This window comes from Guillardia theta (assembly GCF_000315625.1).
Source record: "Guillardia theta CCMP2712 unplaced genomic scaffold GUITHscaffold_60, whole genome shotgun sequence".
Taxonomy (NCBI): domain Eukaryota; class Cryptophyceae; order Pyrenomonadales; family Geminigeraceae; genus Guillardia; species Guillardia theta.
The window spans coordinates 49,280-73,828 of record NW_005434614.1 but is presented as its reverse complement, the minus strand read 5'-3'; the positions used below and the strand labels follow the sequence as shown (position 1 = coordinate 73,828).

General features: G+C 54.8%; 9 protein-coding genes across 9 annotated transcripts; 4 read left to right on the top strand and 5 right to left on the bottom strand.

The window, feature by feature from the left end:
* Nucleotides 1-1,225: 1,225 nt before the first annotated feature.
* GUITHDRAFT_112536 (hypothetical protein) lies at nucleotides 1,226-1,831 on the top strand (the record flags this gene model as incomplete). The annotated part of the gene is made up of 3 exons (XM_005828248.1): nucleotides 1,226-1,486; nucleotides 1,539-1,655; nucleotides 1,703-1,831. 3 exons carry the CDS (start codon nucleotides 1,226-1,228, stop codon nucleotides 1,829-1,831), a joined length of 507 nt encoding a protein of 168 aa, XP_005828305.1.
* A 237-nt stretch (nucleotides 1,832-2,068) lies between these two features.
* GUITHDRAFT_74829 (hypothetical protein) lies at nucleotides 2,069-3,588 on the bottom strand (the record flags this gene model as incomplete). The annotated part of the gene is made up of 5 exons (XM_005828247.1): nucleotides 2,069-2,182; nucleotides 2,392-2,450; nucleotides 2,497-2,725; nucleotides 2,833-2,898; nucleotides 3,001-3,588. 5 exons carry the CDS (start codon nucleotides 3,586-3,588, stop codon nucleotides 2,069-2,071), a joined length of 1,056 nt encoding a protein of 351 aa, XP_005828304.1.
* Nucleotides 3,589-5,020: 1,432 nt separating this feature from the next.
* GUITHDRAFT_142031 (hypothetical protein) lies at nucleotides 5,021-6,723 on the bottom strand (the record flags this gene model as incomplete). The annotated part of the gene is made up of 10 exons (XM_005828246.1): nucleotides 5,021-5,157; nucleotides 5,211-5,274; nucleotides 5,309-5,419; nucleotides 5,596-5,735; nucleotides 5,787-5,832; nucleotides 5,891-5,983; nucleotides 6,071-6,127; nucleotides 6,237-6,300; nucleotides 6,353-6,577; nucleotides 6,713-6,723. 10 exons carry the CDS (start codon nucleotides 6,721-6,723, stop codon nucleotides 5,021-5,023), a joined length of 948 nt encoding a protein of 315 aa, XP_005828303.1.
* Nucleotides 6,724-8,548: 1,825 nt separating this feature from the next.
* GUITHDRAFT_112533 (hypothetical protein) lies at nucleotides 8,549-13,502 on the top strand (the record flags this gene model as incomplete). Its single annotated transcript, XM_005828245.1, has 15 exons — nucleotides 8,549-8,611; nucleotides 8,957-9,234; nucleotides 9,286-9,390; nucleotides 9,439-9,539; nucleotides 9,595-9,620; nucleotides 9,685-10,258; nucleotides 10,311-10,351; nucleotides 10,401-10,466; nucleotides 10,513-10,570; nucleotides 10,972-12,316; nucleotides 12,376-12,454; nucleotides 12,610-12,704; nucleotides 12,755-12,797; nucleotides 13,035-13,094; nucleotides 13,425-13,502. 15 exons carry the CDS (start codon nucleotides 8,549-8,551, stop codon nucleotides 13,500-13,502), a joined length of 3,012 nt encoding a protein of 1,003 aa, XP_005828302.1.
* An 86-nt stretch (nucleotides 13,503-13,588) lies between these two features.
* On the bottom strand, nucleotides 13,589-15,352 carry GUITHDRAFT_112532 (hypothetical protein; the record flags this gene model as incomplete). Its single annotated transcript, XM_005828244.1, has 11 exons — nucleotides 13,589-13,636; nucleotides 13,691-13,744; nucleotides 13,800-13,919; nucleotides 13,968-14,021; nucleotides 14,077-14,160; nucleotides 14,314-14,413; nucleotides 14,479-14,540; nucleotides 14,584-14,652; nucleotides 14,698-14,943; nucleotides 14,995-15,150; nucleotides 15,209-15,352. The coding sequence occupies 11 exons, from the start codon at nucleotides 15,350-15,352 to the stop codon at nucleotides 13,589-13,591; spliced, it is 1,137 nt and encodes a 378-aa protein (XP_005828301.1).
* Nucleotides 15,353-16,489: 1,137 nt separating this feature from the next.
* GUITHDRAFT_112531 (hypothetical protein) lies at nucleotides 16,490-16,977 on the top strand (the record flags this gene model as incomplete). The annotated part of the gene is made up of 2 exons (XM_005828243.1): nucleotides 16,490-16,804; nucleotides 16,855-16,977. The coding sequence occupies 2 exons, from the start codon at nucleotides 16,490-16,492 to the stop codon at nucleotides 16,975-16,977; spliced, it is 438 nt and encodes a 145-aa protein (XP_005828300.1).
* Nucleotides 16,978-17,217: 240 nt separating this feature from the next.
* Nucleotides 17,218-18,570, bottom strand: GUITHDRAFT_112530 (hypothetical protein; the record flags this gene model as incomplete). Its single annotated transcript, XM_005828242.1, has 8 exons — nucleotides 17,218-17,290; nucleotides 17,349-17,401; nucleotides 17,453-17,530; nucleotides 17,708-17,767; nucleotides 17,822-17,906; nucleotides 17,956-17,984; nucleotides 18,041-18,148; nucleotides 18,202-18,570. The coding sequence occupies 8 exons, from the start codon at nucleotides 18,568-18,570 to the stop codon at nucleotides 17,218-17,220; spliced, it is 855 nt and encodes a 284-aa protein (XP_005828299.1).
* A 546-nt stretch (nucleotides 18,571-19,116) lies between these two features.
* GUITHDRAFT_112529 (hypothetical protein) lies at nucleotides 19,117-20,876 on the bottom strand (the record flags this gene model as incomplete). The annotated part of the gene is made up of 10 exons (XM_005828241.1): nucleotides 19,117-19,158; nucleotides 19,263-19,340; nucleotides 19,396-19,464; nucleotides 19,511-19,579; nucleotides 19,680-19,731; nucleotides 19,779-19,855; nucleotides 20,041-20,087; nucleotides 20,136-20,187; nucleotides 20,298-20,363; nucleotides 20,874-20,876. 10 exons carry the CDS (start codon nucleotides 20,874-20,876, stop codon nucleotides 19,117-19,119), a joined length of 555 nt encoding a protein of 184 aa, XP_005828298.1.
* A 779-nt stretch (nucleotides 20,877-21,655) lies between these two features.
* Nucleotides 21,656-24,387, top strand: GUITHDRAFT_74825 (hypothetical protein; the record flags this gene model as incomplete). Its single annotated transcript, XM_005828240.1, has 12 exons — nucleotides 21,656-22,097; nucleotides 22,149-22,225; nucleotides 22,503-22,553; nucleotides 22,604-22,668; nucleotides 22,871-22,896; nucleotides 22,967-23,040; nucleotides 23,221-23,265; nucleotides 23,310-23,373; nucleotides 23,600-23,646; nucleotides 23,845-23,936; nucleotides 24,101-24,134; nucleotides 24,310-24,387. The coding sequence occupies 12 exons, from the start codon at nucleotides 21,656-21,658 to the stop codon at nucleotides 24,385-24,387; spliced, it is 1,095 nt and encodes a 364-aa protein (XP_005828297.1).
* Nucleotides 24,388-24,549: the final 162 nt, after the last annotated feature.

Below are 24,549 nucleotides of genomic sequence, written 5' to 3'. Positions count from 1 at the left end.
TAACCACCCCCCTGTTGTGAAGTATTGAAGTCCCTTCAAGTTGGCACAGGACAGAAAGGGCAATGAGGTAACCGGGGGGTGGGGTGGGGCTGATGATCGGATCGACAATGTACGTGAGGTGGTCACTCCAGTCAACCTACACGTCAAATACCCCCACCCCCAAATTACCACGAATCCCAGGGAAATATTACCGGTACGTTATAGACTTGCTAGTGATAAACCCCGGATGTCGGGAGGGGTCATACAACCGGAGGTGTTAAGGGTATAGAGGGTGGGAAAAGCAGGGGTGGGTGGAAGTGAACGTAGTCACTTCCAGGTGTGAGGGGGTAGGCTGTAGTCGGAGCCGTAATGCTGACAGAACTCAGGGGTGGGGTCCGACAGTCCTGGTAAAGAGTGGTGGTTGGAGGTTAATAGCTACACTACCCGGTCATATAAGAGTAATTGACTGGTGGTAAAAAATAGTTAAGTTGTGTATGGGGGGTGGGGTAGGAGGTTGCGGGGTGGTCAACAAAAACAATCCGATGATAGGAATAAAAGGAGTGAGATATTGCTCAGTGAAGGAGGAGAATAAGTGGTGGTGGTGGTGGTGGAGGAGGAGCTCAATGGGCTAGTGTAGTAGGCTTTTCCTGTAGATGCATCTTTCTTCTCTCTCTGTTGTTCTTTCCCTTCCCTTACCTTGGTCAAAATAACACGGTGATGGCCACGAAAATACATTACGAATTCTTTGCAGCACACTGAAATCGATCACTTCTTCGATACGATCTTGTCTCGAATCATCCTGTGTGAAATTCATCGTAGTGATAAGATAAGAGAATGATACATTAAGATAATTATGAGCTTGGTCACTATCATGATGTAATCGAACCCATCAAACCTAACAAACACAGCAAGTCGCAGTTGACGAGTTGTTTGTCATCGATAGCAAATTGTACGATGGTATGGATGAAGGTCTTTTATGGTGGATCTTTGTGATAGTCATTTGGAAGATAAAGTCAGTGAGAGATCATTTTGGGTATGTCAAACTAGCATAGACACCGTCTTGATGAAACCCTAAAGACGAACACATTTAATTTAACGAAAGCACGAAGGTCACGATCTCTAGGGGCTGCAAGTGCCCGATCCCATCACAACACCACAATGGACAATACTTTCAATCCTCACCTTGCTGACGTTTTTCTCCAGATTTTCCTCCGTCTGCCTCAATATCCCCCAGCACGAATCAGTCATGACAAACAAGACCTCAACAGCGTCGGCGAAGTTGTCGCGGAAGAGCTCCGACGTTGAGATCTCCAAGTTCTCCCTAGAGGAAGCGGGCTCCGACGAGGAGCTGCCGCAGCAGGAGACGGGCTTGCAGGAGGTAGTCGTCTTTTGTCACAGCTCGAAGCTCTCAGCGCATGCCAAGTTAGAGCTACACTGCTCCTCGTCTGCAACTGTGAGCGATCTGATCAGCGAGCTCATCCTCAAGTTTCGGGACCACAACGAGGAGGTCTGGCATCCCTCCTGTCCCAGCCTTGACATCGCTGATGCGCTTCCTGCAGATCGTCTTCATGAGCGAGCACTGCGCTACCACCAACTTCCTCGTGTTGTCGTCCTCAGAGCGGCAGCAGGGGACGCCCATCAACACCGCCAGCAACATGATTCTTCCGCTCAACCATGTGAGTTGGTGCGGTGGAGTTGACAAGTGGGTTGACATTCCTGTCAGCTCAAAGTGAATCCTGCGAAAGACAAGATCATTGTACACGTCTACTGGACTCCTCCAGGTTCGAAGCACTGGGAGCTGGTAAAGGGCAACGCCAACAACCTCCTGATCCGTAAAGGTGTCAAGAGCTGACGGAGGAAGAGCGCCAGAGCCCGAACTCTTTGTACAATAAGCTGTGCGCGAGTGAATGTGAAGAATGAATGAATGAATGAATGCAAGAATGAATGAATGAATGAATGCATGAATGCACGCATCCGTATGCGAGTGTGCGAATTCATCATTGCACGAGTAAGTAAGTGGATCGCTGGTCAAGAAACGGTTCACTGGCTTCATCTGCTCTACTCCTTTCTACACCCGCTGCTGCCCAATCTACTTGAACCACGTAACAGCATGCTTCCTGGTTCCCTCGAAGATGTTGCGGCCGTGCATAGCACGGTAGTTGTCGATAAGCACCACGTCTCCCTGCTTCATCGCCACATACACCTGCAGTTGAAAGTCAGACAACATGCCAGTAAAGCAGCGAGGTAGAAAAAAGAACGACCCACAGGCATGTTGGGTAGTGAGCGGGCAGGAGGGGATGGGGAGGACAGAAGATGAAGGAGGAGGAGGAGGAGGAGGAGGAGGAGGAGGAAGGCGATGGTGAAGAAGCAGCAGGAGGAGATGGTGACGAAACAGCAGGAGCGGGAGTTGACCTGGTTCTTCTTGGTGACCTCGTCGACATGCTTCAAGTCCTCCTTGGAGATCTGCGAGCCTGTGCGCGAAACATGAGCTGCTGACCTCTTTGTCCCACTCCTTACCATCTCCGTAGAACACATCCGACTTGTTCAGGCGGCTGGCGCCGGTGGTCTCAGGAAGAACTCCGTCTCTCTCATCCCTGAGGGTGGCAGAGTGGGAGTGAATGTTGCAGAACCAGGTCGGCAGGTTGGTGTCCGGGTGGAGGATCACAGGGGGCTGGGGAGGAGCATGCGCCTGGATCACGCGCTCGCCGTTGACGCGGTTCCAGAACATGTCGACCTCGAAGTCAACCTGAAGCAAGGACGACTCAGAAGGAGAAGAGAGGATGGAGTTGGAGGCGAGCAAGGAGGAAGTGCTGGGCATGAGGAGCAGGATTGGTTTGTGAGCAACGCACTCACCTTCATGTCAACGATGGCTCCAATGACGGACTTTAGGATGGGCTCCAAGACGGGTTGCAGCGGACCCTGAAGGGACAGATCAGAAAAAAGCACCGGTGACATGCAACAGGCAAGCCAACGGTGATGATCATCCCAACAGATGAGAGCGGTCAGTCTGGGAGAACTCACCGTCTTGTCGAGGAAGCCCATGGGGAGCTCGGCAGAGCTGAAGCGGATCTTCTTCTCGTAGAGCTTCTTGAGGACGGAGGGGTCCAGGTCACGGAGCATCCTCATCCCGTCGGTGATGATGAACTCTCCGCCCACCTCCGCTGCCTTGAAGCACACGAAGGCAGCGCGGCGGACAGTTCGCTTGCCAACCATCTCGTTGTGCATTCCCACGTAGAACTTGGCACGGGAGGGCTTGTTAACAGCCTCGTACACGGCACTGTCTCCGCTCACGACAGGTCTGCCGGCGACTGAGTGAAGGGGGTCAAGGCAAGCCTCCATGCCAAGGGCCTTCCACATGCGCTCGAAGCCCTTGGGCTCCTTAGTGAGGTCAAAACCCTTGAGCACGACAGCTCCGTGCTTCTCCAGGCTGGCAAGGATGCTCTCCTTGTTCTCGGCGAAGTATCGCTCCTGAGCATCCAGGTCTCCCAGGTTGCTCGGCATCGGCAGCTCGAACGGGAAGCTGGGAAGGTCCATCTGCTGCACCTGCTTCTGGAGCTCGAGCACGTCGAGGTCCATCGGGCCCCACTTGGTCACAGGGCATGGCTGCATGAGACGCTCTGCGGCAGCACGCTGCTCAGCCTGACCCTCCCCAACGTCCTGCGGAATCGAAAACCACCGTCAACAATGCCATGCGATCTAACAGGCTCCAGCCAAACCTGAGCACGATCCTTGACCTGCGCGACCTGCATCTTCAACCCCATGATTCTTCCACTGGCAGCACGAGCTGAAGTGGATGAACGCAGGAGCATGGGGGAAGCAGGGAGGAAAGCTACGCACTCGCCAAGGCTGCGGCAGTGGCAGAGTCAGAGAGCAGATCAGTATCCACAGGAAGATCACAGAACAGAGCTCGGAGGCATAAGAAGATCGATCGACATTCACATCAATAAGTGAGAACACGAACTCACCTCATCGCCATAACGGCGCCCGCTGCCACCACCTTGGATCCGTTCCATCCGAAAATACTTGTTCTGACCATCCTTTCTGCACTTGGATAGATGAGCTAACTTGTGCGGACCTTGTCTTGTACTCAGAGAGGGTTCTTAGTCTTGTTCTTGCTCGCCTGCTTCTTCCTCTTCTCCTCGCTTCTTCGCCTTCGCTTCTTCGCTTTCCTCCTAAGCTCTTTGCGTCACAAAATTTCCATCAGCCTCCAGAACCTCTACCCCCACCCCCAAGGGGACGATGTGAGTGACACCCCACCCCCATGGAATCGATGGCACCCCCTTCATTACCCCACCCTTTCGTTTTTCCTAGACTACCCCTACCTCATATTCTCCTGCAAGCCATCATCAGATCCCCTACAGAACCCATGTCCTTATCCCACCCCACCGCTTCTCTCAGTTTTACACCTCACCCCTACCCCCAATACAGGCACTACTCCACTGTCGGACACTCTATCAGGGGTGATGATAAGTACCCACCCATTAATTTGTCTCTATGAAAGTATGACTGGACCGGGTAGTCATAGACTATCTGCGTCCTATATGACCCTGTGTCCCATCTTTCTCTACCCTACCCCTACCCAAAGTACCTCCCTACCCTCCGAGCTTTCACCCACCCCCTTCTTCCAGACTTCAATCCCTTTACCCCACCCCTAGCAAAGTCGGTACCTCGTTCACCCGTACACCAACATCCCATCAACAAGTTGGCTGCCAAAAATAAAAATTTGATATTTAACTTTCAATATTTCATTGTATCACTGAAATTTTTCAAGTACCTACCCATGCGATCGTCTACAATCTGACCGACACATAGGAGGTGGGTCCATACGTGTCCATACACGCCTGAGGGGATGGCCTGATGCAGATTCACGTGGCCAGTGACTCGGAGCCTCGGAGCCGCTGGCAAGGAGTCGGGCCGCGGGGGGCGGCCGGACCGCTCCCCCGGGCCGGCGGGCCCGGGGGCCGGGGGGGAGTGACTGACTGTGTGACTCGCCCGGCTCAGCGCCGCCGCCGCGCGCCGGGCCTCGGCCCGGCGGGAAACTTCAAGGACTCAACTTGACGGTGACAAACTGGACCGTTCCGGCCGCGCGAATTCGGAAGGCAGTTCGGGCCGTCTGTCCGCCGAGTCGACATCGGACTGGCCCGGCCGCCGCAGTGGCAACGCCGCAGCGCGACGGCCCTGTCAGCAGGTGAGCTCAGCGGGCAGCAACTTCTACGGCAGTTTTAACTTACGGTTGTACAAATGCGGCGCGACCAATCGCATGCCAGTGTCAGGCCCCAGTTTATCTAGCCCGGGCTTGCCAGTTGTCACACGGTGTTTCCGACCTCACCCAGTTCAAGTTGGCAACGCCGGGTTGAAGCGGCCGCCTTGAAGTTTTGAGAGTTCTGAAATTCAACTTGGCGCCCGTGACAGTCACTCCGTGACATGGTGCCAGTCGGATCTGAAACGGCGGGTAGGCTAGTTCATTACAATTCGACTGAGAAGAGTAACATGCTAGTCCAAGGAATTTACATCAGTTCCTACACGCCATCCCGATTCATTAGGATATTCTGTGTACCTTATGCCCTGTTGTGATGAATCGGTTAATGCCAACACCAACGCCAGATGAACAAAAACCTCATCGTCCTCCCCATTCTCTGCTCCATCCTCCGGTCTCGTGCTGAGAAGTGGCTCGTTTCCGTTCAACCCCTCGATCTGCGGAGTGTCGTAGTCTCGGACAAAGATCTCCGTCCCTGAGTCTCTGCAGAACACGAGAGCTGGGCGAGAGCGGGAGTAAGTCCGGAGCGTCGATAGCTAGAGGAGCTCACCGCATGGCCTCTGGAATGCTTCGTCTTCAAGCAGCTCCTTGAAGTCCTGCATAGGTGTGAACCTGCTTGCAGAGGCAAGACGTGCGGGATAGGAAGAGGAGAACCTCCTGAGGCCTGGCAGTATTGAAGATCAGAGTGGAACTGAAAGGAGCCGACAGAGTCGTCCAGTCTCGGAAGTACTGCGAAGTCAACATCTCCTGGGAATCATAGTATGAGAATACCCAAAGGCCACAACAAGCGTGAAGACAATCATGGAAAAGAATATTTGTTGGGTTTTCTTCAACCTGGCGCTCTAACTCTTCCGGCGTGATCTTGTCCGGGTCGGTCACAAGGAGTATAGCCTTTGCAACGCAGTCAGCAATTGAAGTCAAAGATCCACCCAATCTCAGAGAATCAAGAAGCAAAAGCAATGGAAGGAGCATCCTCGGCAACCACAGCAGCTTCACTTACTTTCTCTGTTACCCCCGTGCGAACGACCCTATTCGGGCACGATTCCCAGCATGCAAGCTCTGACCTGCAATCCCAATGTGAGGTCGTCACGATGTACATCAACACGGCAGCTCTACTTTTCCCGCGGTCGAACGAAATATTTGTACTCGATATCGCAACCCCCAGGCAACTGCCCAACTCCCTCCCATATAGGATAGCGAGCCGGGTCCGTCCGAAGAAGGAGCGCGTGATGAGGGTCCCAATAGCCAAGAGCCTCACACCCGCCGGTCACGCACACCTCCCAGCCGAACTTCGTCTCGCATTGAACTCGAAAGGTGACGGGAGATGACGAGAATCTTCGTCTGCACAAGGTTCAGCCCAGTCAGTTGTGTGCTGCGAGGTGTTGGAACTGGACAAATCAACGAGATGAACGCACAAGTCACAAAGGAAAGCGGCATACATGCATATGCTCTGGCATGAATCACATTGAATCTCACCTGTTGTGCATGTTCCAGATTTCAAAGCTATTCGCATAGGCTGGAGAAGAGCTCGCTGCGCCACTACCAGCCAATGGCATTATACTGCCTTCATTGACTATGTTCGCGCTACAGGTTCCAAACAAAGGTACAATACACATGATGAGCAGAGACATTGCCATCTTCCTGTGCGTTGAAGAGCTTGAAAGCCTTCTTTCTGATGCTTGATGAATCGCTTGCTGACTGCATCGTTTCCTCGAAATCACCATATGCCCTCGATTGAGTTTTGCCCCACCCAACTCCGGATCTTCAACAAAGTTCCACAAACGTGATGTATGTCCTAAAGAAAGGCTTCTCGATCTCATAATGGAATAGTGATCTAGCTGAAATCCCCTAAACTGTTTCAATCCTTGCCAAACACATCAAAAGAAGATGGGAGGGAGGCAACAGCGAGCGTAGAGGTGATCCAGCCACGACGATCGTCTGCGCTTAAGAGCTTCGTCTTCCTTGCCCACTCTCCGAGACAACCTCAGGTCCCATCATCCTTACCAGCATGCATCTTTCTTTCGTTTCTCGGAGAACAGAACCTCTGCACTGACCTCAAAGATTCACCTCGATTCTAAGAGAACGGAGGCGGCTTCGAAGCGATGACAGCGCTGTAGCGTACTCGATTGGTTCCACCAGGTTAGAACGATGCTGAGTGGAGAAAGGAAGATAAATCTTGCAATTGAGCAAGTGGAAGGAGCAATACGGCTGGCAAACTTCCCAAAAATTGAGTTTTGCCGTGCCTCAGGAGATCCTTGAAAATGTTCAAGAAATCCACAGACCCCAGCAGGAAGGGATGGCACAAGGAGAAACGCGTTAAGATAGAAACTGGAGGAAGATGAAAAGGGAGATAAAGGAAGTAAGGGGGTAAGGGGGCGGTCCTTTCAATCAGTGCTCATGCCGCTGTTCCAAAAGGCGGCGCCGGCGGCATAGAAGGAGGAGGGACCAGGGGTTATTTCCCCTTGAATTTTGACCGGTGGTAGAGGATCAGGTCAAGGGTACGGGTACCTGGCGTATGTTGCGTGGGGTTCTCGCACACGTGGGAATACAGGGGTACTACTGAGTAGGTAGGGGTGGGCAGCTTTCCCTTTCGCGAAAATTTGTTCGAAAGGAGGGGTGGAGGGAGGAGAAAAGGTATTTTATAGCTTGATACAGGCAAGGTGGGTCCAGATGTTATCCTCTGTTTATAGGGTGGGGTATTCATAGTACCCCATCCTTCCGCAGCAAATGGGTGATAGATCACAGGGTCAGTTCAATTAGGAGGGGGTAGTAAAGCCAGTGGCAGACGGGGGGCCGACTCGGAGAAGGAAGGAACAGACAGGGTGGGGTACTTCTAACTGGATCTATTGGGGTAGGGGTGTCCCTTCAGTAACTTTCACGGTCCGACCGGGGTCAGCCCGGCCGCTGCGCGCGGCCGCCGGGCCCGGGCCGCCGGCGGCGGCCCGCCGGGCCCGCACGGTCCGGGGCCGCCCGCCGGCCATCACTGCCAGGCTGAGCAGTGCCGGCGCCCGGCGGCATGGCCGCGGTGTCAGGGTCAAGCCTCCCGAGTTGTCCTTCGTACTGATTTTTAACTAAACTTTGAGTAAAAGGTATGGTACTAGTAATCAGTGACTGGCCGGGCCGGGCGGCCCGGCCCCCGGCGGCGGCTGCGCCGCACTGGCACTCGCCGTCACCAGAGGCACAGCCCGGGCTGACCAGTACCCCCTGACACCATATGTTCTGACGGGGTAGTATTAGAACAGGACACCTACCCACCCTTTTCTAGATTTTTCTGTGGAATATGTTGGGGTGGGGTCTGTGCGAAGAGCCGCCATGGAGCCTGTGCGATGGCTGGCGGGAGGAAGCGCCTTGTTGCTGATCATGGCGGCTCTGCAGGTGACTATGGAGGAAAATGGAGGAGGAATAAATGGAGTATGGAGAAGGCAGAGAGAAGTTGGTGATGGTATGATCAAAGGATTGGGGTGAGGGAGGAGTGGAAACGAAGATGGGAAATAAGGCTGAGGTGTTGGGTGTGGCATACACCAGCGAGAAGTTTTGTGGCCAACTGCTGGAAGACATGAAGAGATTGTGATAGTGTAGATGTTACAATAATCGAGAAAGCTAGTTTCAATCAATCATGTTTCAGTGGGTTTCTTGTTGCCAAAGACACTTGTTCGCCATGTTGCTTTCCGTCTATTGAATCCCCTTGGCTTTCGTTTCACTGATTTGCCTTCTTCGCAGACCGCCATTTCGCACAACTCCTCTCTTCTTAGTTCAGGCGTGACCCTGACAGGGCACTTTGTGAACCATGACTTCTCGCAATCCCTAGCCGATGTAAGCGACGAAGCTGCTGATGTTGTGCCTTCGAAGGCTTCTGGGAGTATCGTCGTACAGGGAGGACCACTGGGCGCTGTTACAGTGCACAGAGGCGCAGCTCCTCGAGTTACAGTGACACAAGCCCAAATCATCCCTACGGTCAAGGAGGAGTTCGACAGGTTGTCACAGATTGCTCAGCTGACGTGAGTTTGCTTTCCTGGAAGCCCCGTTTGCGAGTCTGAACAATCAAACAGTGAAACCAGGCAAGCGCTGGAGGAGAAGGAGTTTCACTCCATCCGCAGCGAGCAGCAAGACGAGATCGAAGGTCTGGAGAAGCGCAACTCGCAACTGAAGCAACGGTTTCCCTTGTTGTTCAACCTTTCTGTGAGCCTGAGGTTGTGCGATAGATATGATCGATTGCGAAGAGAGCTCGAGAGGCTGAGCCGGGAGCAGCCTCCTCCTGGACCTCGTGGTGTGCCAGGACCCATGGGACCAGCAGGAATAGCAGGTGAGCAGTAGCGCCCTTGCCCAGTGTTTCAGGCCATGACTTGACACCATTACAGGCAAGATGGGACCGCCCGGGTTGCAGGTGACGACCATTCTCCTTTTCTTTCTCCTCCTTCTCCTCCTTCACCTCACACGGAGATGCACAGGGCGTGGCGGGAAGTCCAGGAAGAACTGGACCCATGGGACCCATGGGACCCCAAGGACCTCCAGGACTGGCAGGTCGGGATGGGATCCCGGGACCGGAGGGCCCGCGAGGCTACAGAGGGAAGCCAGGCCCGATGGGTCTGCAGGGACCACCAGGTCTCACCGGCCCACCAGGAGCCGTCGGGCCTCGGGGAGACCCGGGAATTCGTGGCCCCCGTGGAGCGACAGGACACTCGATCCCTGGGGCACCTGGACTTCCTGGACCCATGGGAGCGCCAGGGCCTAGTGGGCCAGTCGGACCTGCGGGAGAGGATGGGAGCCCCGGGGCGACTGGAGCAACGGGCCCGCAGGGTCCTCCGGGTCAGTCTGGACCGGCTGGTCAGCCCGGAGCCCCAGGACCCCCCGGCCCACCAGGGCAGGAGGGACCGCGAGGAGAGAACGGCGTGCCAGGCCCAGTGGGCCCGATGGGACCTCACGGTCTTCCCGGCATCGCTGGACCTCAGGGGGCCATGGGCGCTCCAGGAATCCCCGGGCAGCCGGGCCCAGCTGGGCTCAACGGTCTGCCCGGCCCGGCTGGTGAGGACTCTGAGCTCCTCACACCTCCTCCTCTCTTGACCTCTCTCTGCAGGAGCCCCAGGAACGCAAGGAGCCCCCGGGCTCAACGGAGCGGTGAGTACAGTCGGGCGCAACCCGGTGGCCGGCGCTGACATGACGGCAGGGAGGAGTACCTGGAGCGCATGGCGCGCCGGGAGCCCCTGGTGTGTCGGGAGCACCAGGATCGAACGTAAGCGCGATGACCTTGCTGATGCTCGTGGCTCACTACCGGACAGGGGGCGCACGGGTCGCCAGGATCCCCAGGAGCCCCGGGGGCGCACGGACAAGGATACGGTTACTACTACAGACGATGAGGTGGAGGGAAGGAGTCAACAGGAGGAGGAGGAGGAGGAAGTGGAGAAGTATCACGCGGGCCTTGTGCATGAGGGGGGCCGAGACAGCGAGGACGTCTACGTGTCGACGAAGTTGGTTCGAGAGCAGATGTGCTTCTGTCGAAGGGATGGAGGAGGCGGAGGAGAACGTGTTGGTGGAGAGGACGGGGAGAAGGACGCAGGCGTGTTGAGGTCGAGATTGGTGCAAATTTTGTCTTCATTTCCTCCCGTGTCCTTTTCTTGTTTCATAATACATACTTCAACTCGACGTTTTCCATCTCTTCCAACAGCATGCCCAGGGATCCGATTGAGGAGAAAGGGTGATGGAGGGAGTGAGGAGGAGGTGCGATGGAGTACTTCCAGGTGGTGGAGAGGAGGGGGAGGACGGGGGAGAAAGTCAGAGCAGTCAGCGGATTCGTCATAGCAGCGCATCGGCGGCAGGGGACGGGGACGGCAGGGGACGCTTCGGGGGGCAGCACCCTAAAGAGTCGCAGGGGAAAAAGGGGAAGAGGCGCAATGCCCAAGGAGGTGGAGGGGGCGGGGGAGGTGGCGATGGCGGCGGGGAGGGCGAGCAGAGGGAGCATGAAGGAGAGAACGAGGGAGAGGAAGGGAGATGGGAGGAGGATGCAGCAGTTGAAGCAGGGCAAGTGGAAGGTGTACAGGGGCAGGAACCGGTAGCCTCGAGAGCTCAGGAGGGAGAGGAGGGGCAGGAGGGGCAGGAGGAGGGGCAGGAGGAGGGGCAGGAGGAGGGACAGCAGGAGGGACAGCAGGAGGGACAGCAGGAGGGACAGCAGGAGGGACAGCAGGAGGGACAGCAGGAGGGACAGCAGGAGGAACAGAAGGGGCAGGAGGGGCAGGAAGATGAAGCAGAGGAGGAAGAGGATGAGAGGTTGAGTGCCGGCGAAGATGCGCTCTACAAGAATGCAGAACGGATCCACGAATGGATGACAGCGAGCGCATCGGGGGAGGAGGTGGGGAGGGGAAGGGAGCATGCGCCGACGATCAGGCACGAAGGGTTCTTGACCAAGAGGGGGGACAAGTGGAGGAAGAAGTGGGTACGGAGGAAGTTCCTCCTGCAGTACGGGATCCTGTCCTACTTCAAGATCTCCGAAGGCGTGAAGCTCCCCAGGGGTCAAATCCTGCTGCAACCCAAGTCGAGGGTAGCGCTGGTAGATGCCGAGAATCATGTGCTGCAGGTGGTGGAGGGGGAGGGGAGGGAGAGCGCCTCCTGGTACATGCAGTCGTCCTCCCTCGCAGAGGCCGAGAAGTGGGTTGAGAGGATCTCCATGGCGATCGCGCAGGTCGACCCTGCCAACCCGCCATGGGGGATCCCGGGAGAAGTCAGCTGCTGCAAGAACCATGACGACCTACGGTCGATCGAGAGGAGGACGATGGACGAGACAAGAGTGCACCATCGGGAGGAGAAGGAGGAGGAGAAGCAGCAGGTGCGGCACGCCAGTGGGCATCGGCAGGCGGAGGAGGCGGGCAGGGGGGGGCTTCAGGTGAGCGGGAAGGAGAAGGGGAGGGTGAGAGGGTGGAAGCGACAAGCTCTCAAGAACTTCCTGCTGGGATCGAAGCCCAACGTGCGGGGCATCTTCCGGAACGCCTTCTCGGTGTCAGCGACGGGGGTTGAGGACGAGGACGTGACGGAGGAGATGATGGAGGCGCTGGCGCTGGAGGGATCGGAGACGTCCTTCCTCCTTGACGAGTGAGAGATGAAGGATCAAGGAGGGACGTTCCTGTAGCATGACGCTGCTGGTGCTGCAGGTGCCTTGAGGAGGGAGCAGGCGGTGAGAGCGGCGTCAGTTGCGGCATTATGTTCAGACTCGACAGGAGTGGAAACCTAGTGAGAAATCTCCTCCTCCACCACCGCCATTATCACGACCACCACTATCACCACCACTTGCTCGTCCTCGTCCTCGTCCTCGTCCTCGTCCTCGTCCTCGTCCTCGTCCTCGTCCTCGTCCTGATCCTCCTCCTTTTGTTGATCGCTTCCTCTAGGTTGTCTTTTCTATCCTCCCCGAGAGCAGTGCCTCCCGACACAATGAACGATGCGAGCGAGAGGGATGGGGCCACGTGATCAGGGCGGGGGACAGGTAGGACTGACTTCCTGCAGTGGAGGAGAGGAGAGTAAGAGGCTGAGCAGGATCGTTGAAGTGGATGGGCATCCGTTTGTTGGTTCCTGCACGGTGAGAACAAGGGATTGGGAGAGGAGGAAGAGGAGGACGGGAAGGAGGGGGGAAGGATTGCGGGGAGAGTAGGGTGAGACGGAGACGGAGAAGGAGTAAGAGGAGGATTGCCTGAGGAGGATTAAAAGAGAAAGGGACATGGACGGGGAGGAGTTACAAGCCGAGGATGGGATAGGAGGACGAGGAGAGATGAGGGGCTGGGGAGTAGCCTATCCTGTACCTTATCCTCCTCCGCAGGCCAACGAACTTCGAACTAAATTGCTGGGACGGGCTGGAACAACCGTCCACTTGACGATGGTGACCTGAAACGATGACAATGGAGATGGAGAAAGAGATAATGAATAGGATGATGATGATGATGATGATGATGATGATAGTGGTTGTGATGATGATGGAGATAATATTTCTTCATGACAATCGTGTTCAGGCTCGACAAGCAGCAGGAGATCAAAACAGTGAAATTTGTTATCAGGTCACTCATTGATTTTCTAATCTTCCTTTTCCTCCTCCTCCTCTTCGTCAACCCACAAGAAAAATTACACCCCCTTTCTTTCCACCACCTCCCCCAGCTCTTCTCCTTGTAACCACAAGACTCGACGTATTCCTCGTGCTGACATGCAGGGGCAGATGGAGCTGCGCAGAGAGCGCGCGGGGATCTGCGTGGTGCAGCGAGACAGCGGCAGCGACCACCCCACCATGACCTAACGCGAGGAGAGGAGGAGGAGGAGGAGAGGAGAGGAGGAGGAGAGAGAGAGGAGGAGGAGGAGGAGAGCGGTTGATGTCCTCCTTTTCTACTGCTTCTGCTTGCTGCTCGACTTCTTCTGCGCCAACTTTTTCTCCTGTTTGTATGCGGTGAAAAAAACGATACACGGCGAGCAATTGAGATGATTGACCTGCTCCGCACGCTCCTCCTCCAGCTGCTTTTTCAGCTGTGCCTCCTCTTGGTCCTGTAGGACGTCATGAATCATCGCAAAGTCCGACTGGTCACGTCGCTGTGCACACCTCGTCGTCGTCCTCCTCGTCCTGGTAACGAGGGTGAGACAAGGTCAAGACATCAACGCGATCAGCTTCACTCACATCGTCATCGTCCTCCTCCTCCTCCACAGGCCTTTGCGCCTTGCTCTGCAGCAGGGTTTTTAGCGCAGTCGCCGAGCGCGCAAGGCAAGAAACCTTGATGAAGTCCATCTCCATCTGCATCAGCTGCTTGTAGCACTCTCGCGCTCCCTGCCATGCCAGCAATCAGAGCGACGGCCGAGGGCCGTCAGGCAAGTCAGTTTACAGCTGTCTTGGCGACGGTCGACGGCGTCCTTCCAGCATTGTTCTTCGTGTCCACAGAGACCCCCATCTTGGCAAGCTTGACGCACTGGAAGCAAGTCAGTCTCCTCCTCCTCCTCCTCCTCGACGGCAATAGGAGCAGGTCCAGCATGCAGATCTCAAGGCAACGCGGAGAGCCCCACGGCGATCGCAGGAGGCATCAACGTGGCAGCAGTAGCAAAGAAAGGAGGTATGCGCTTACCATCTCCATGTCTCCGTTGTTCGCCGCCTGATGCAGGAGGTTCCAGCCGAGAGAGTCTCTTACGGTCACGTCTGCTCCCAGCGAGTGAAGAACTTCGACGCTGCTCACACCACCACGTCAGTGCCCTTCCTCCCTCTGCTCCGGCATGATCGCGCTGGGCGGCACCTTCGGATCTGCTTGCTGTTCACGGCTTCATGCATCACGCTGAACCCTAGAGGGGAGCATCCCTGGCAGGAGATGAGCGGGAGGAGCATGCTGCACGTAGCAGACCTTGTAGTTTGGATCCGCACCCTCCTTGATGAGCGATCGGATCGCTGTCTCGTTTCCGTTGCCAACGGCCTGTCAACTCACCAGTCAGCCATGGACGGTCAGCACCACACAGACCTTGCAGAGACGCCTGTTGAGCTTCCTCTCCTGACTTGTGTAGGGCTTCTCCTCTGCCAACGCCAGGACGTTTCCTCCTCCTCTAAGGTGAGGAATCGACGACCCGGCTCGCAGGCTTTCATGCAACATCTTCCCGCCTTCCCTGCCCATCCTCGGCATGGCGTGAACAGGAGAGCTACCGATCTCCGCGGGGAAGTAGCTTGTCTGCATGTCATCCCATGTGTCCATCGTATCGACTTCCTGTCGCTGCCATGATAGTATCAGGGTCAGAGCTACTGAACAAAGACAACCACTCACGCTCATTAGTCCCATCGCAGCCACGTTGTTGGTCCTCTCAGAGGGCTTCCTCTGCATGGCGTCGATCTCTGGCATCGCATTCTTGATCGCATGCATGAGTCTTTGGTTGAACTCCATCTCGCTCTCAATCTTCTTGTACAGCTCCACTGACTGATCCTGCATGGCATTGTAAGGTTCACACCATAACTTGTCCTCACCCGCGCTCAGCTCTTACATGAAAGGAAGAGGCTCTCTGTGCAAGATCATCGAGTTCGTTCACTTCTTGCTCGAATTTCGCGTCTAGCTGATCCTCCTGCACTTGTTCTTCCGCAGCCTCGAACTGTTCGAGTGATAGCCCATAGCTCTCACGCGGCTGCATCCTCGGCTCAAGGAAGGAGGGGGAGGGGTTAAGGCCATGGGACGAGGAAGCATGAAGGACAGGGGAGTGGGAGGAGGCAGGAGCTGCCGGGGCTGCAACGGAGAGGAGGAGGAGGAGCAAGAGGAGGCGAGAGAGAGGGCCGGGCATGGCGGATCGCTTGTCGGTACCACTAGGGGTGGTAGGGTATTCCTGGCAGGGGTTCGAAGTGAAATAGGGGTGGGGGATATGCAATTTGAAGGGGTCCAGAACAAATTGGGGAGCAGTAAGGGTAGGGTAGGTAATTTTCAGCTTATTGGTACCACCTTTCTAATGGGAGGTGCTGGTATTAGAGGGGGTAGTGTTGTACGGTACGTCGGACCCAATGTGAATGTGAGGAGGGGTTATGTAGAAGGTCGTAAGTGATAGGGTGGGGGTAGTGCAGAGGTGGAGTCTATGGTAGGACTGTGGGGTATGTGGGGGTAGGGGTGGTAGAGACTGATCTTGGTGACCTGAACAGGAGGAGCCAGTATGGCGAAGTGAAAGCGAAGTGGAGGTAAGAGGAGTAGGAGGAGGAGGAGGAGGAGGAGGAGGAGGAGGAGGAAGGGAGAGAGGAGGTTGAAGATGAGAATTGATCATGGAGATGATAGAAATTGAGAAGGAGATGCTGGCGAGGATGCTACGATGATCATGATCGAGATGACTTCGATTATGATGGCATTTATGTGGACAGAGGATGAGGAGGATGAGAAGAATATGTGATGATCAAGAACATGATGATGAGCATACGAGAAGCAGATTGAATTTGCTTTAGAGTTGAGAATGCAAACAGAACAACGACAAGGTCGGTGCATGCACAAGCATGTGGCGAAAGGGCAGGGGCGAAGAGAGCAATGGAGCTCTATATAAGAGATATAGAACACAAGGGTAGAAACTTGAAGCGCAGAAACCCATGGAGCGGCGGAAGCTGAGCGGGTAAAGAAGTACTGGTGTATGAGATCTCGAGTGATGCTTAAACATGGTATCGAGCGGAGGATGAGATGCTGAGAGCTGCTCCATACGACGGAGCGCTTGATGGTTGGGCAATGGTCATGTAGAGATGAAACGAGGAGTCATGACGTTGTGAGGGGTCGACCCTGGTTTAGGACTTGCTGATGTTTCATGATGAAGGTAACTGTGATGACGAGCGTGAAGTGGAGCATTGGTCGCCTGCTGGCGCCTGCAGCATGCCTCCTCCTCCTCCTCCTGATCGCCATGTCTCGAGTCCAGCGGCAAGAGCCCGTGCTCGAGGAGCAGCAAGAGCGGGTCCATCGAGTGATGACAAGGCTGAAGCACGCGCGAGCGCATGCGAGCGGCGCAGACATCATGCGCGCTCCGCGGGTTGTCTCCAAGTACGCGACTGCGTATGCGCGAGACGAGATGAGGGAGATGAAGGACTATGACCAGCTGAGAAAGAAGGAGGCGGAGCAGCAGGAGGTGAGCTGGGGTCTTGCGTCCAGATGGTCTTGATGGTGACGATGACTTAGAGGTACATGAAGGAGGAGGCGACGTACAAGCAGCTGGAGGCGTCCAAGTACCTGGCGCAGTCAAGGCAGCTGGTAGACTCGGTGAAGGGAGGGAAGGTGCAAGTACAGAAGTGGAGGGAATGAACGATTGTCTTATCATAGTAGTTCCTGCTCAACCTCGATGTGGTGGATCGATCGCCGAGCACGAGCGAGGGAGTGCAGCCGGCGGTCCACCACCTCCTGCTAAACTTGTCAGACGTCGGGGAGCACAAGGGGGGAGGAAGTTCCTGGATTCGCTGCTGTTTGTAATAGTTGGCATGACGTAACTCCCGCGCCTGATGGATTTGCAAGTCCTTGTTTGCATGTTGTCAGGGCAGCGTTGCTTCATGGGCTCTTCACCTTCTCCATCCTCTCGCAGCTCTCCTCCATGACTCGCTGTTTCGTCATGGTGGCGTTGCTGTTGGAGCAAGCAGGAGCGTCAGGGGAGCCTTGTCAAATCACACTCATCGACTCACAGTGACTTGTTCTTGGCCTTCTTCTTCATAGTCTCCTGATGCTCGAGGACTTGCTGCAGCAGCAAGACGTGAGGAGAGTCGATGGGTTCTTGTCCCTTCCATACATCGAACTTCGAGGAGAAAACTTGAGCTTGAGCACCCCGGTTGTGTTTCTTCACCCTCTGCTTCTTCAGCTCAATCCGCTGCTCTCGCAACCGTCAGTCACTGCAGCAGGCACGGGGAGGAGTGCGGGGAGGGAGCGGGGAGGGGAGAGGGAGGAGGGAGGAGGAGAGCAAGAGAGGAGGGGGTAGAGAGTGACAAGATGGGGAGGAGGGATGGGAAGGAATGAGGGAGGAGGGGGGAGGGAGGAGCCAACGCACGTCCTTGATCGCCTTCAAAAATTTCTTCTTCTCAGCTTTGGCCAACTCAATCTCTCGCTCCTGTTATCACAAGACTCGTCTCTACAAACCTCCTCCTGTCTCCTCCTCCTCTACCTGAAGGTCATGTATCGCATCCGTTGCGTCCTCTCGGAAGGCAAACCTCCCTCCCGGATGCCAGCCCGGCGACTGTCCCTGCGGTCTGGCGAGGAGCATCAGCGGGAGTTGTGAGTGGAAGAAGGGGAAGCAACCTGTAGAAGAGGTTCGACTTGTCTCGATTCTACATGATCAGCAAGTCAAATGGTAGCATGTTTGTTGTCTCAACTTGTTTCTCACCTTGATCGGCACGATGTCATGGTGTAGCCGCGCGTACTCTCGGTACTTGTCCACCAGCTTGCTCTCAACGTCGCTCAGGTTTTGCAGGAGCTGCAGCTTACTCTCCTCCTGTTCTCACCGGCCGTCACCTCCACCGACACCCTCCTCCTCCTCCCCTGCACCTGGCCCGACGCACTTGCGCTCGCGGGAGGATACTCCTCCTCCCCGTCGCTCACGTCTCTCTCCTCCCCGTTGTCCAAGGACACGAGATCATCGAACGTGATCAGGTCAGGCTTGTTGCTGTACCTTGTCCACTCCTCCTCCCCCCTCCTCCTGCTCCTCGCTTCCTCCTCGTCGAAGTCGTCAAGCAGAGTACCGTGTGCACGGGCAAGGAGAAAGTCGTCTTCAGCCGTCAGGGCGGCTCCGCCATGGTCGAAGGACGTCAGGAAGTACTCGTTCCCATCTCTACCATCCTCCAGCTCCTGCAAGCTCTGTGTCGTCTGTGCCCCGCCCCCCCCCTCGTGCGGTAAGACTGAGGTCACTTGCCCCATGGCGGCGGCCCTAACGAAAAAGCAGCCAGGGGAAGGGGAGGGGGTTGCGATCAGGACAGCGGGTGCGGCGGATGATGGTGCGATGGACGGGGGGGGGGAGGAGGAGGGAGAGGAGGGAGAGGGAGGAAGAGGGAGGGGCGACGTGGATGCAAAGGAAGGCTACAGGGAGAAGGGAAGGAAGTTGTGAAGGGACTTGAAGAAAAAACTTTGGGATTGAGCGAAAGGATACTGCGATGTCAAGGAGTTTTGTGATGTTGCTGGTGCCGATCTGTTGGCAACTTCCCAGGAAGTTGGAGAGGTAGGCTCCTCCGACAACTCTCATTGAAACGATCGTGAGCGTTTGAAAAACTACAACTGAGCATGTCACGTCGGATGGATCAGAAGGACACCTTCATGAGGCAGCGAGCAGGCATGCTGGTAAATCAACACAATTTTCATTTCGATCGAAGTAGGAAGCAAGAAAACAGCTGTGCTGTTGTAGAAGCTGTAGCTGTTTGAACCCTTCCATCTTGAAAATCATGCACAAAAAATTGACAGCGCGGCAGATTAAACGTAATTATCAGCTTTGGGATCGTAGGGTTCGAATGCCTGAAGCGATTGTCAGGGACAACAACAAACAAACCGATTGTCAGGGACAACAAGAGACAAACGATCGAGGGACAACAAGAGACATTGAGGCCTTCCAAACTCACAGGTCGGACGCTGCCAGACTTGGACAAATAACCGTCACCACGCGCTCTTCCTCCAAGGAGATGCCCAGGGTTCTTGTACTGCATGAGCGCATGTTGTCGTCAGGACCCATCTCGCACCGCTCGCTCGTCTCACGTTCACATCTCGCCCAGTCTGCTTCTCCTCACTGTACTGTTTCTCGGTCAAGAACTTCGCATCTCCGTGCTGCCAGGGAGCATCAGCCAGGTCTCAGCGCCGAGAGCAACCCAACCTTCCTCTTGATCTCATCTGGGGTGGTATCGGTGATATGGTGCAGCCAACCATGCCACTCTGGCGGCACCTTGAGACATCACAGTCAGAACGACACAACTCACCTCAAGGTTGTCAACAAGCAGTGGGAGTATGTTTGTTTCTAACAAGACAAGGCTTTCGTTACTCACCAGAGCTGGATCATAGTCCATGTGGATTTTTTCGGTGTTATAGACGACCCATCTGATCAATGTCTTCAGAGGCTCGTTGACACAAGAGCTGGGACAGACCTGTCGCGCAGGTACTGATCTTCTCTGTTCTCGTAATACCGGTTCCCAAATTTGTCTGTTCCGACCAAAGTTCCAACCTACACCATTCTTACATTCAGGATGGACGAAAGCAAACGGAAAGGCAAAGGGAATGAGACAGGGAGTAAGAAGGGCAGACGTAGGCGAAGGAGGCAGGATGAGGAGGAGGTGGTGGTAGAGGAGGAGCAAGATCAAAAGAGTATAAGATTCTTGCAGATACAATCAGCAGGAAGCGGTGATGTACCTTGGCCTCCTTGCACTGTCTGAGTTGCTTCCAGATGTCTCTCCAACCTTGAGGAGCGTTTCAACCACAGGGCCTCGCAATTGTCATTCACATACCGAACTGCTTCACGGCTGCTATGAAGCCAGTGAAGACGTCGGTTGTCAAAGACTGCATTCAACAAACATTGTCAGAAGTGCAAGTAGACATCCAATACATTTTTTCGTCAGCACACATGAATGAACATTGAAACAAAAACGTCGTGACTGCTCGTCGCTAACCTGGGACTTGATCCGGTAAGTTTCAGTGTCAGGATTCTTGGAGAAGTGCCGAGTTCCTTTTGCCACCTAAACGAAGATGTCAAGAAGACGCCACGAGGACAATCCATAGAAGGTGAAAGGAGGAGGATGAGGAGAAGGAGAGGAATGATGATGATGATGATGCTGCTGCTGATGATGATGATGATGCTGATGCTACTGCTGATGATGATGATGGAGGTTCTGATGATGATGATGATGATGATGATGATGATGATGATGATGATGATGGAGATGATGATGATGGAGATGATGATAGAGATGATGATGGAGATGATGATGATGATGAAGGTGCTAATGATGACGATGCTGCTGCTGCTGCTGCTGCTGCTGCTGATGATGATGATGATGATAGAGATGATGATGATGGATAACAAAGGTTGACTTGAGGAAGACGATGCAGGCAAGAATGACCAAGTTCATCAACCCAGCAGGGCCAAGATGCGACTGAGGTGGAACGGGACATGAAGGAGTTCCAACACATCAAGGAACAGGAAATAAGAAGATTGAAAGAGACAAGAAGATGTCAAAGAAGCAAACCATCTCGATCGATCGCTAAGAAGACCAACTCGAAGCAGATACAACGTTAACATCAGGAACGAGAGCAAAAGTAACAACTGAGCGAAGGATGAGCTGTGTGAAGGAAAGAGGAGGCGAGTGGAGAGGAGATGGTTGTAGCTGATGTCAAGAGGGCATATCGCAAGCATGATCAGGTTTCAGTTCGGCTCGAAGAGTCTGAGGCTGCCATACCGCGCGAAGTGCATTGCGGCGAAGAGCGAGCATTGCTGAGAGGTAGCGGTGAAGGTACAAGGGTGGGGTGGTCATTATGACCAGGGTACAGATGTTAAGGGGGGTGGTACAAGGAATATGGTGGGGTAGGGGTGAGACAATGTAGAGTCGCAGGAATAACTACAGGGTGGGGCGATTTTGTCGTCTGGAAGTGTGGGATACTGGGGGTTAAATTCATATAATTTGAGGGGGTAGGGGTTAAAGTGGGGGGGGTGCGACATGAAGGTCGTGGGTAGGAAAAGGGAAGTCGAAGGAAGCTCAACGATTGCAGGGGTGGTGGAGCGCAAGTTCTTCAACAAAGCCTATCAGGGTGGGGTAGTATTGTAGTCTAGAAGGGGTACTCACTGTACCACATTGATGGTACAGTAGGTGGGGTAGGGTGGATCCAATTTACGGTACAAGTTCTGGACTTGCCTCAGAGCATCTCTCCAATTCGATTCAAATCGGATGGAGCGCTTATTGGCCATCGGATCGAACCGGTTCAATACCTTCGGATCTCTTACATGGCGGCCGCGCTAGCGCTGTTGGCGACGATGGCGGCGGGAGCGGGAGCCTTCGCTCCCTCCTCCCTCCCCTCCACCTCCTTCGCTTCCTCCAAGGCTTTCCATGCCTCCTCCTCCCCCTCCTCGCCTCTCGGAAGATCATCCTTCTCTCTCGCCGGAGCCTCGAGGCAGGTCGGTGCGCCAGCTCTGTCGGCAGCGAGCTGGCAGCGCTCGGAGGGGTTGAGAGGAGCCCGAGCGTCGTCCTTCGGTGTGGTGATCACAGGAGCAGCAGGAGGAGTCGGGTTCTCCTACGCTGACGAGTTTCTCGCCCGAGGACATCGCGTCGTCATCTGCGACATCTCCCCCAAGATCTCGCAGGCTGCTGACGCCCTGAGGAAGAAGCACAGCAACGCACAGCTCTACGAGATCATCACCGACGTCAGCGACAAGAACAGTGTTTCTCAGCTCGCTTCCTTCGCCAAGGAGAAGCTCGGTGTGTGCCGCCATCTCCTACCGACGCCCTCCTGACGTCGCCCTGCTCCAGGCACCATCAACTACTGGATCAACAACGCTGGCATCAACGGAGGAAGGAGAGCGTTCGTCGATGTTCCTGTCGAGCAGGTTGAATGAACGACCTGTTAACAAGGAGTAGAGATGATGATGATGATGACGACGACGACGACGACGACGATACTGATGCTAATGCTAATGCTGATGATATCGGAGATGACGACATCGGCGATGCTGATGCTGATGCTGATGCTGATGCTGATGCTGATGCTGATGCTGATGCTGATGCTGATGTCGATGATTGGAGGGGATGAGGAGCAGAGAATGACGACGCACCTCGCTGACGACAACCCTGCTCTCTACCGCGTCTCCTGATCTTGATCGACAGGTTGAGGCCGTCGTCAAGGTCAATCTGCTAGGAGCGCTCCTGTGCACTCAGGTAAGGAAGCAGCATGTTTCTCTCCTCCCGTGGGTGACTGGAGGGAACAGTACGCGATGAAGACCATGCTCCAGCAGCCGGGCGTTACCTCGCACGTCTTCAACACCGTTGGCAGGTGACGCTCCTCCTCCTCTTTCTCCCCTCCTTGTTCCTGCTCCTGCTCCTGCTGTCCCTGCCCCCTCCCGTGCGCTCGCTTTTGCCTCTCCTCCCCCTGAGACCTCCCAAAAGTTTTCCTTCTCGTCTTTCCATTTCCTCCTCTCCTCCTCTCTCCCGCTCCTCCTACTTGAGTTTGCATAGTAAGATTGCTGTACGTGCAGCGGCGTGAAGGGAGGAGGAACTCCAGGTAAACTCTCCGTCCCCTCTCCCTCTTCCGCTCCATCCCCCCCCTCCCCCTCGCTCTGACGGGCTGATAGGATACGTCTGCTACGGAGCAACCAAGCGCGGCCAGCCGCAGATGACCAAGTCACTTGTAGATGAGCTCACCAAGGTGAGAAGAGGAAACGGACGACCGGAGATGATGATGATGATGGAGATGATGATGATGGAGATGATGATGATGATGATGATGATGATGATGATAATGATGAGAATGATGATGATGATGGAGATGATGATGATGGAGATGATGATTAAGGTTGGAGGGGCAGGAGGAGTGATTTGTCCGCAGGGAGTGCAGGGATACGAGAAGAAGGAGTATCCGGGAGACGTCAAGGTCTCTTGTTTGTTGGCCTCTTGTTCCTTGTTGTGAACCCGCAGCAGGTGCATACCCTCTCCCCAGGCATGGTCTTCACCCAGCTGCTGCTCGATGACTCGACGCCTGGTGAGGAGGGAGGGGAGGAAGGAAGGAGAGAGAGCGGAGGGGAGGGAAGGGACGGGGAGGAAGAGAGGGAAGGAGAAAAGCAGGAGAGGAGAGGGGAGAAGGAGAGGAAATGGGAGGGAAGGGGAAGTGGAGACGGGAGGAGGAGAGGAAGGGAGGAGGAGAGGAAGGGAGGAGGAGAGGAAGGGAGGAGAGGGGAAGGGATTTTTTCTGATATCAGTGCACGTAGAGCTCCGCAAGTTCCCCTTTGGAGTACTCGCGGCTCAGCCCGAGGAGGTGAGAAAAGGGAGGGGAGATGGGTGGTGATGGTGTGGGGGGAGCAAGGCAAACGAGCGAGGAACGAGGAGCGAGTGAGCAGGAAGGACAGGGGGGAGTGAGGGGAAGAGAAAGGAAACGAGAGAGGGAAGCAGGGAGAGAGGGAAGCAGGGAGGCAGGGAGGAGGCAAGGACTGATTTTGTTTTTGACGACCCCTAGGTGGCTGCGGATTTGGTTCCCAAGATTCTTTCAACGACAGAGCAAGGATCCTCTGTTGAGTTCCTGACAACTGACAAGATTCTCTTCAAGCTGTACGTCTCGCTGTCTTGTTGTCGAAACGACTGATGATGTCGAAACTGTTGTCGAAACGACTGATGATGTTGAAACTGTTGTCGTGATGTGTCTTGTTGTTTTAGGCTTGAGTTATTATGACTTGCCTTGTTTGTGTAAATTGGTCCATGACATCTGCACTCAGGTTCAGCAGATTTGTCTTGCAACAGAAGAGCGAGGTGCGTGAACAAAGTCCTTACCCATGTCTTTGTAGATATTTTTCACGGTGTTCTTGCTGTCGACCAGTTTGTACATGTTCTCGTTCTGTCAATTAGTTGATTTGTAGTCTTCCTTTTTTTCATTTCCCGTCATCGTCGACACTTTTGACATCAAGTGTGGTGACTTTGTGTGCAGTACATCGACGACGATGGCAACGTCATCAAGAGGCCTGGTGCTCAGTACGATGAGAACGGAGTGAGAGCTTTGTTCTGATCAGCGCAGAAATGATGATAAGTTGCTATGTTAACAACATCTCGTAACAAATGTTCACGATGACAAGAGAAGGAGAAGATGAGTGGAGGAGTAGAAGGACCCGGTAGGTGAAAACTGAACATCTCGATTGCGATGATGTGAAGTGCGAAGGACGGAACACGG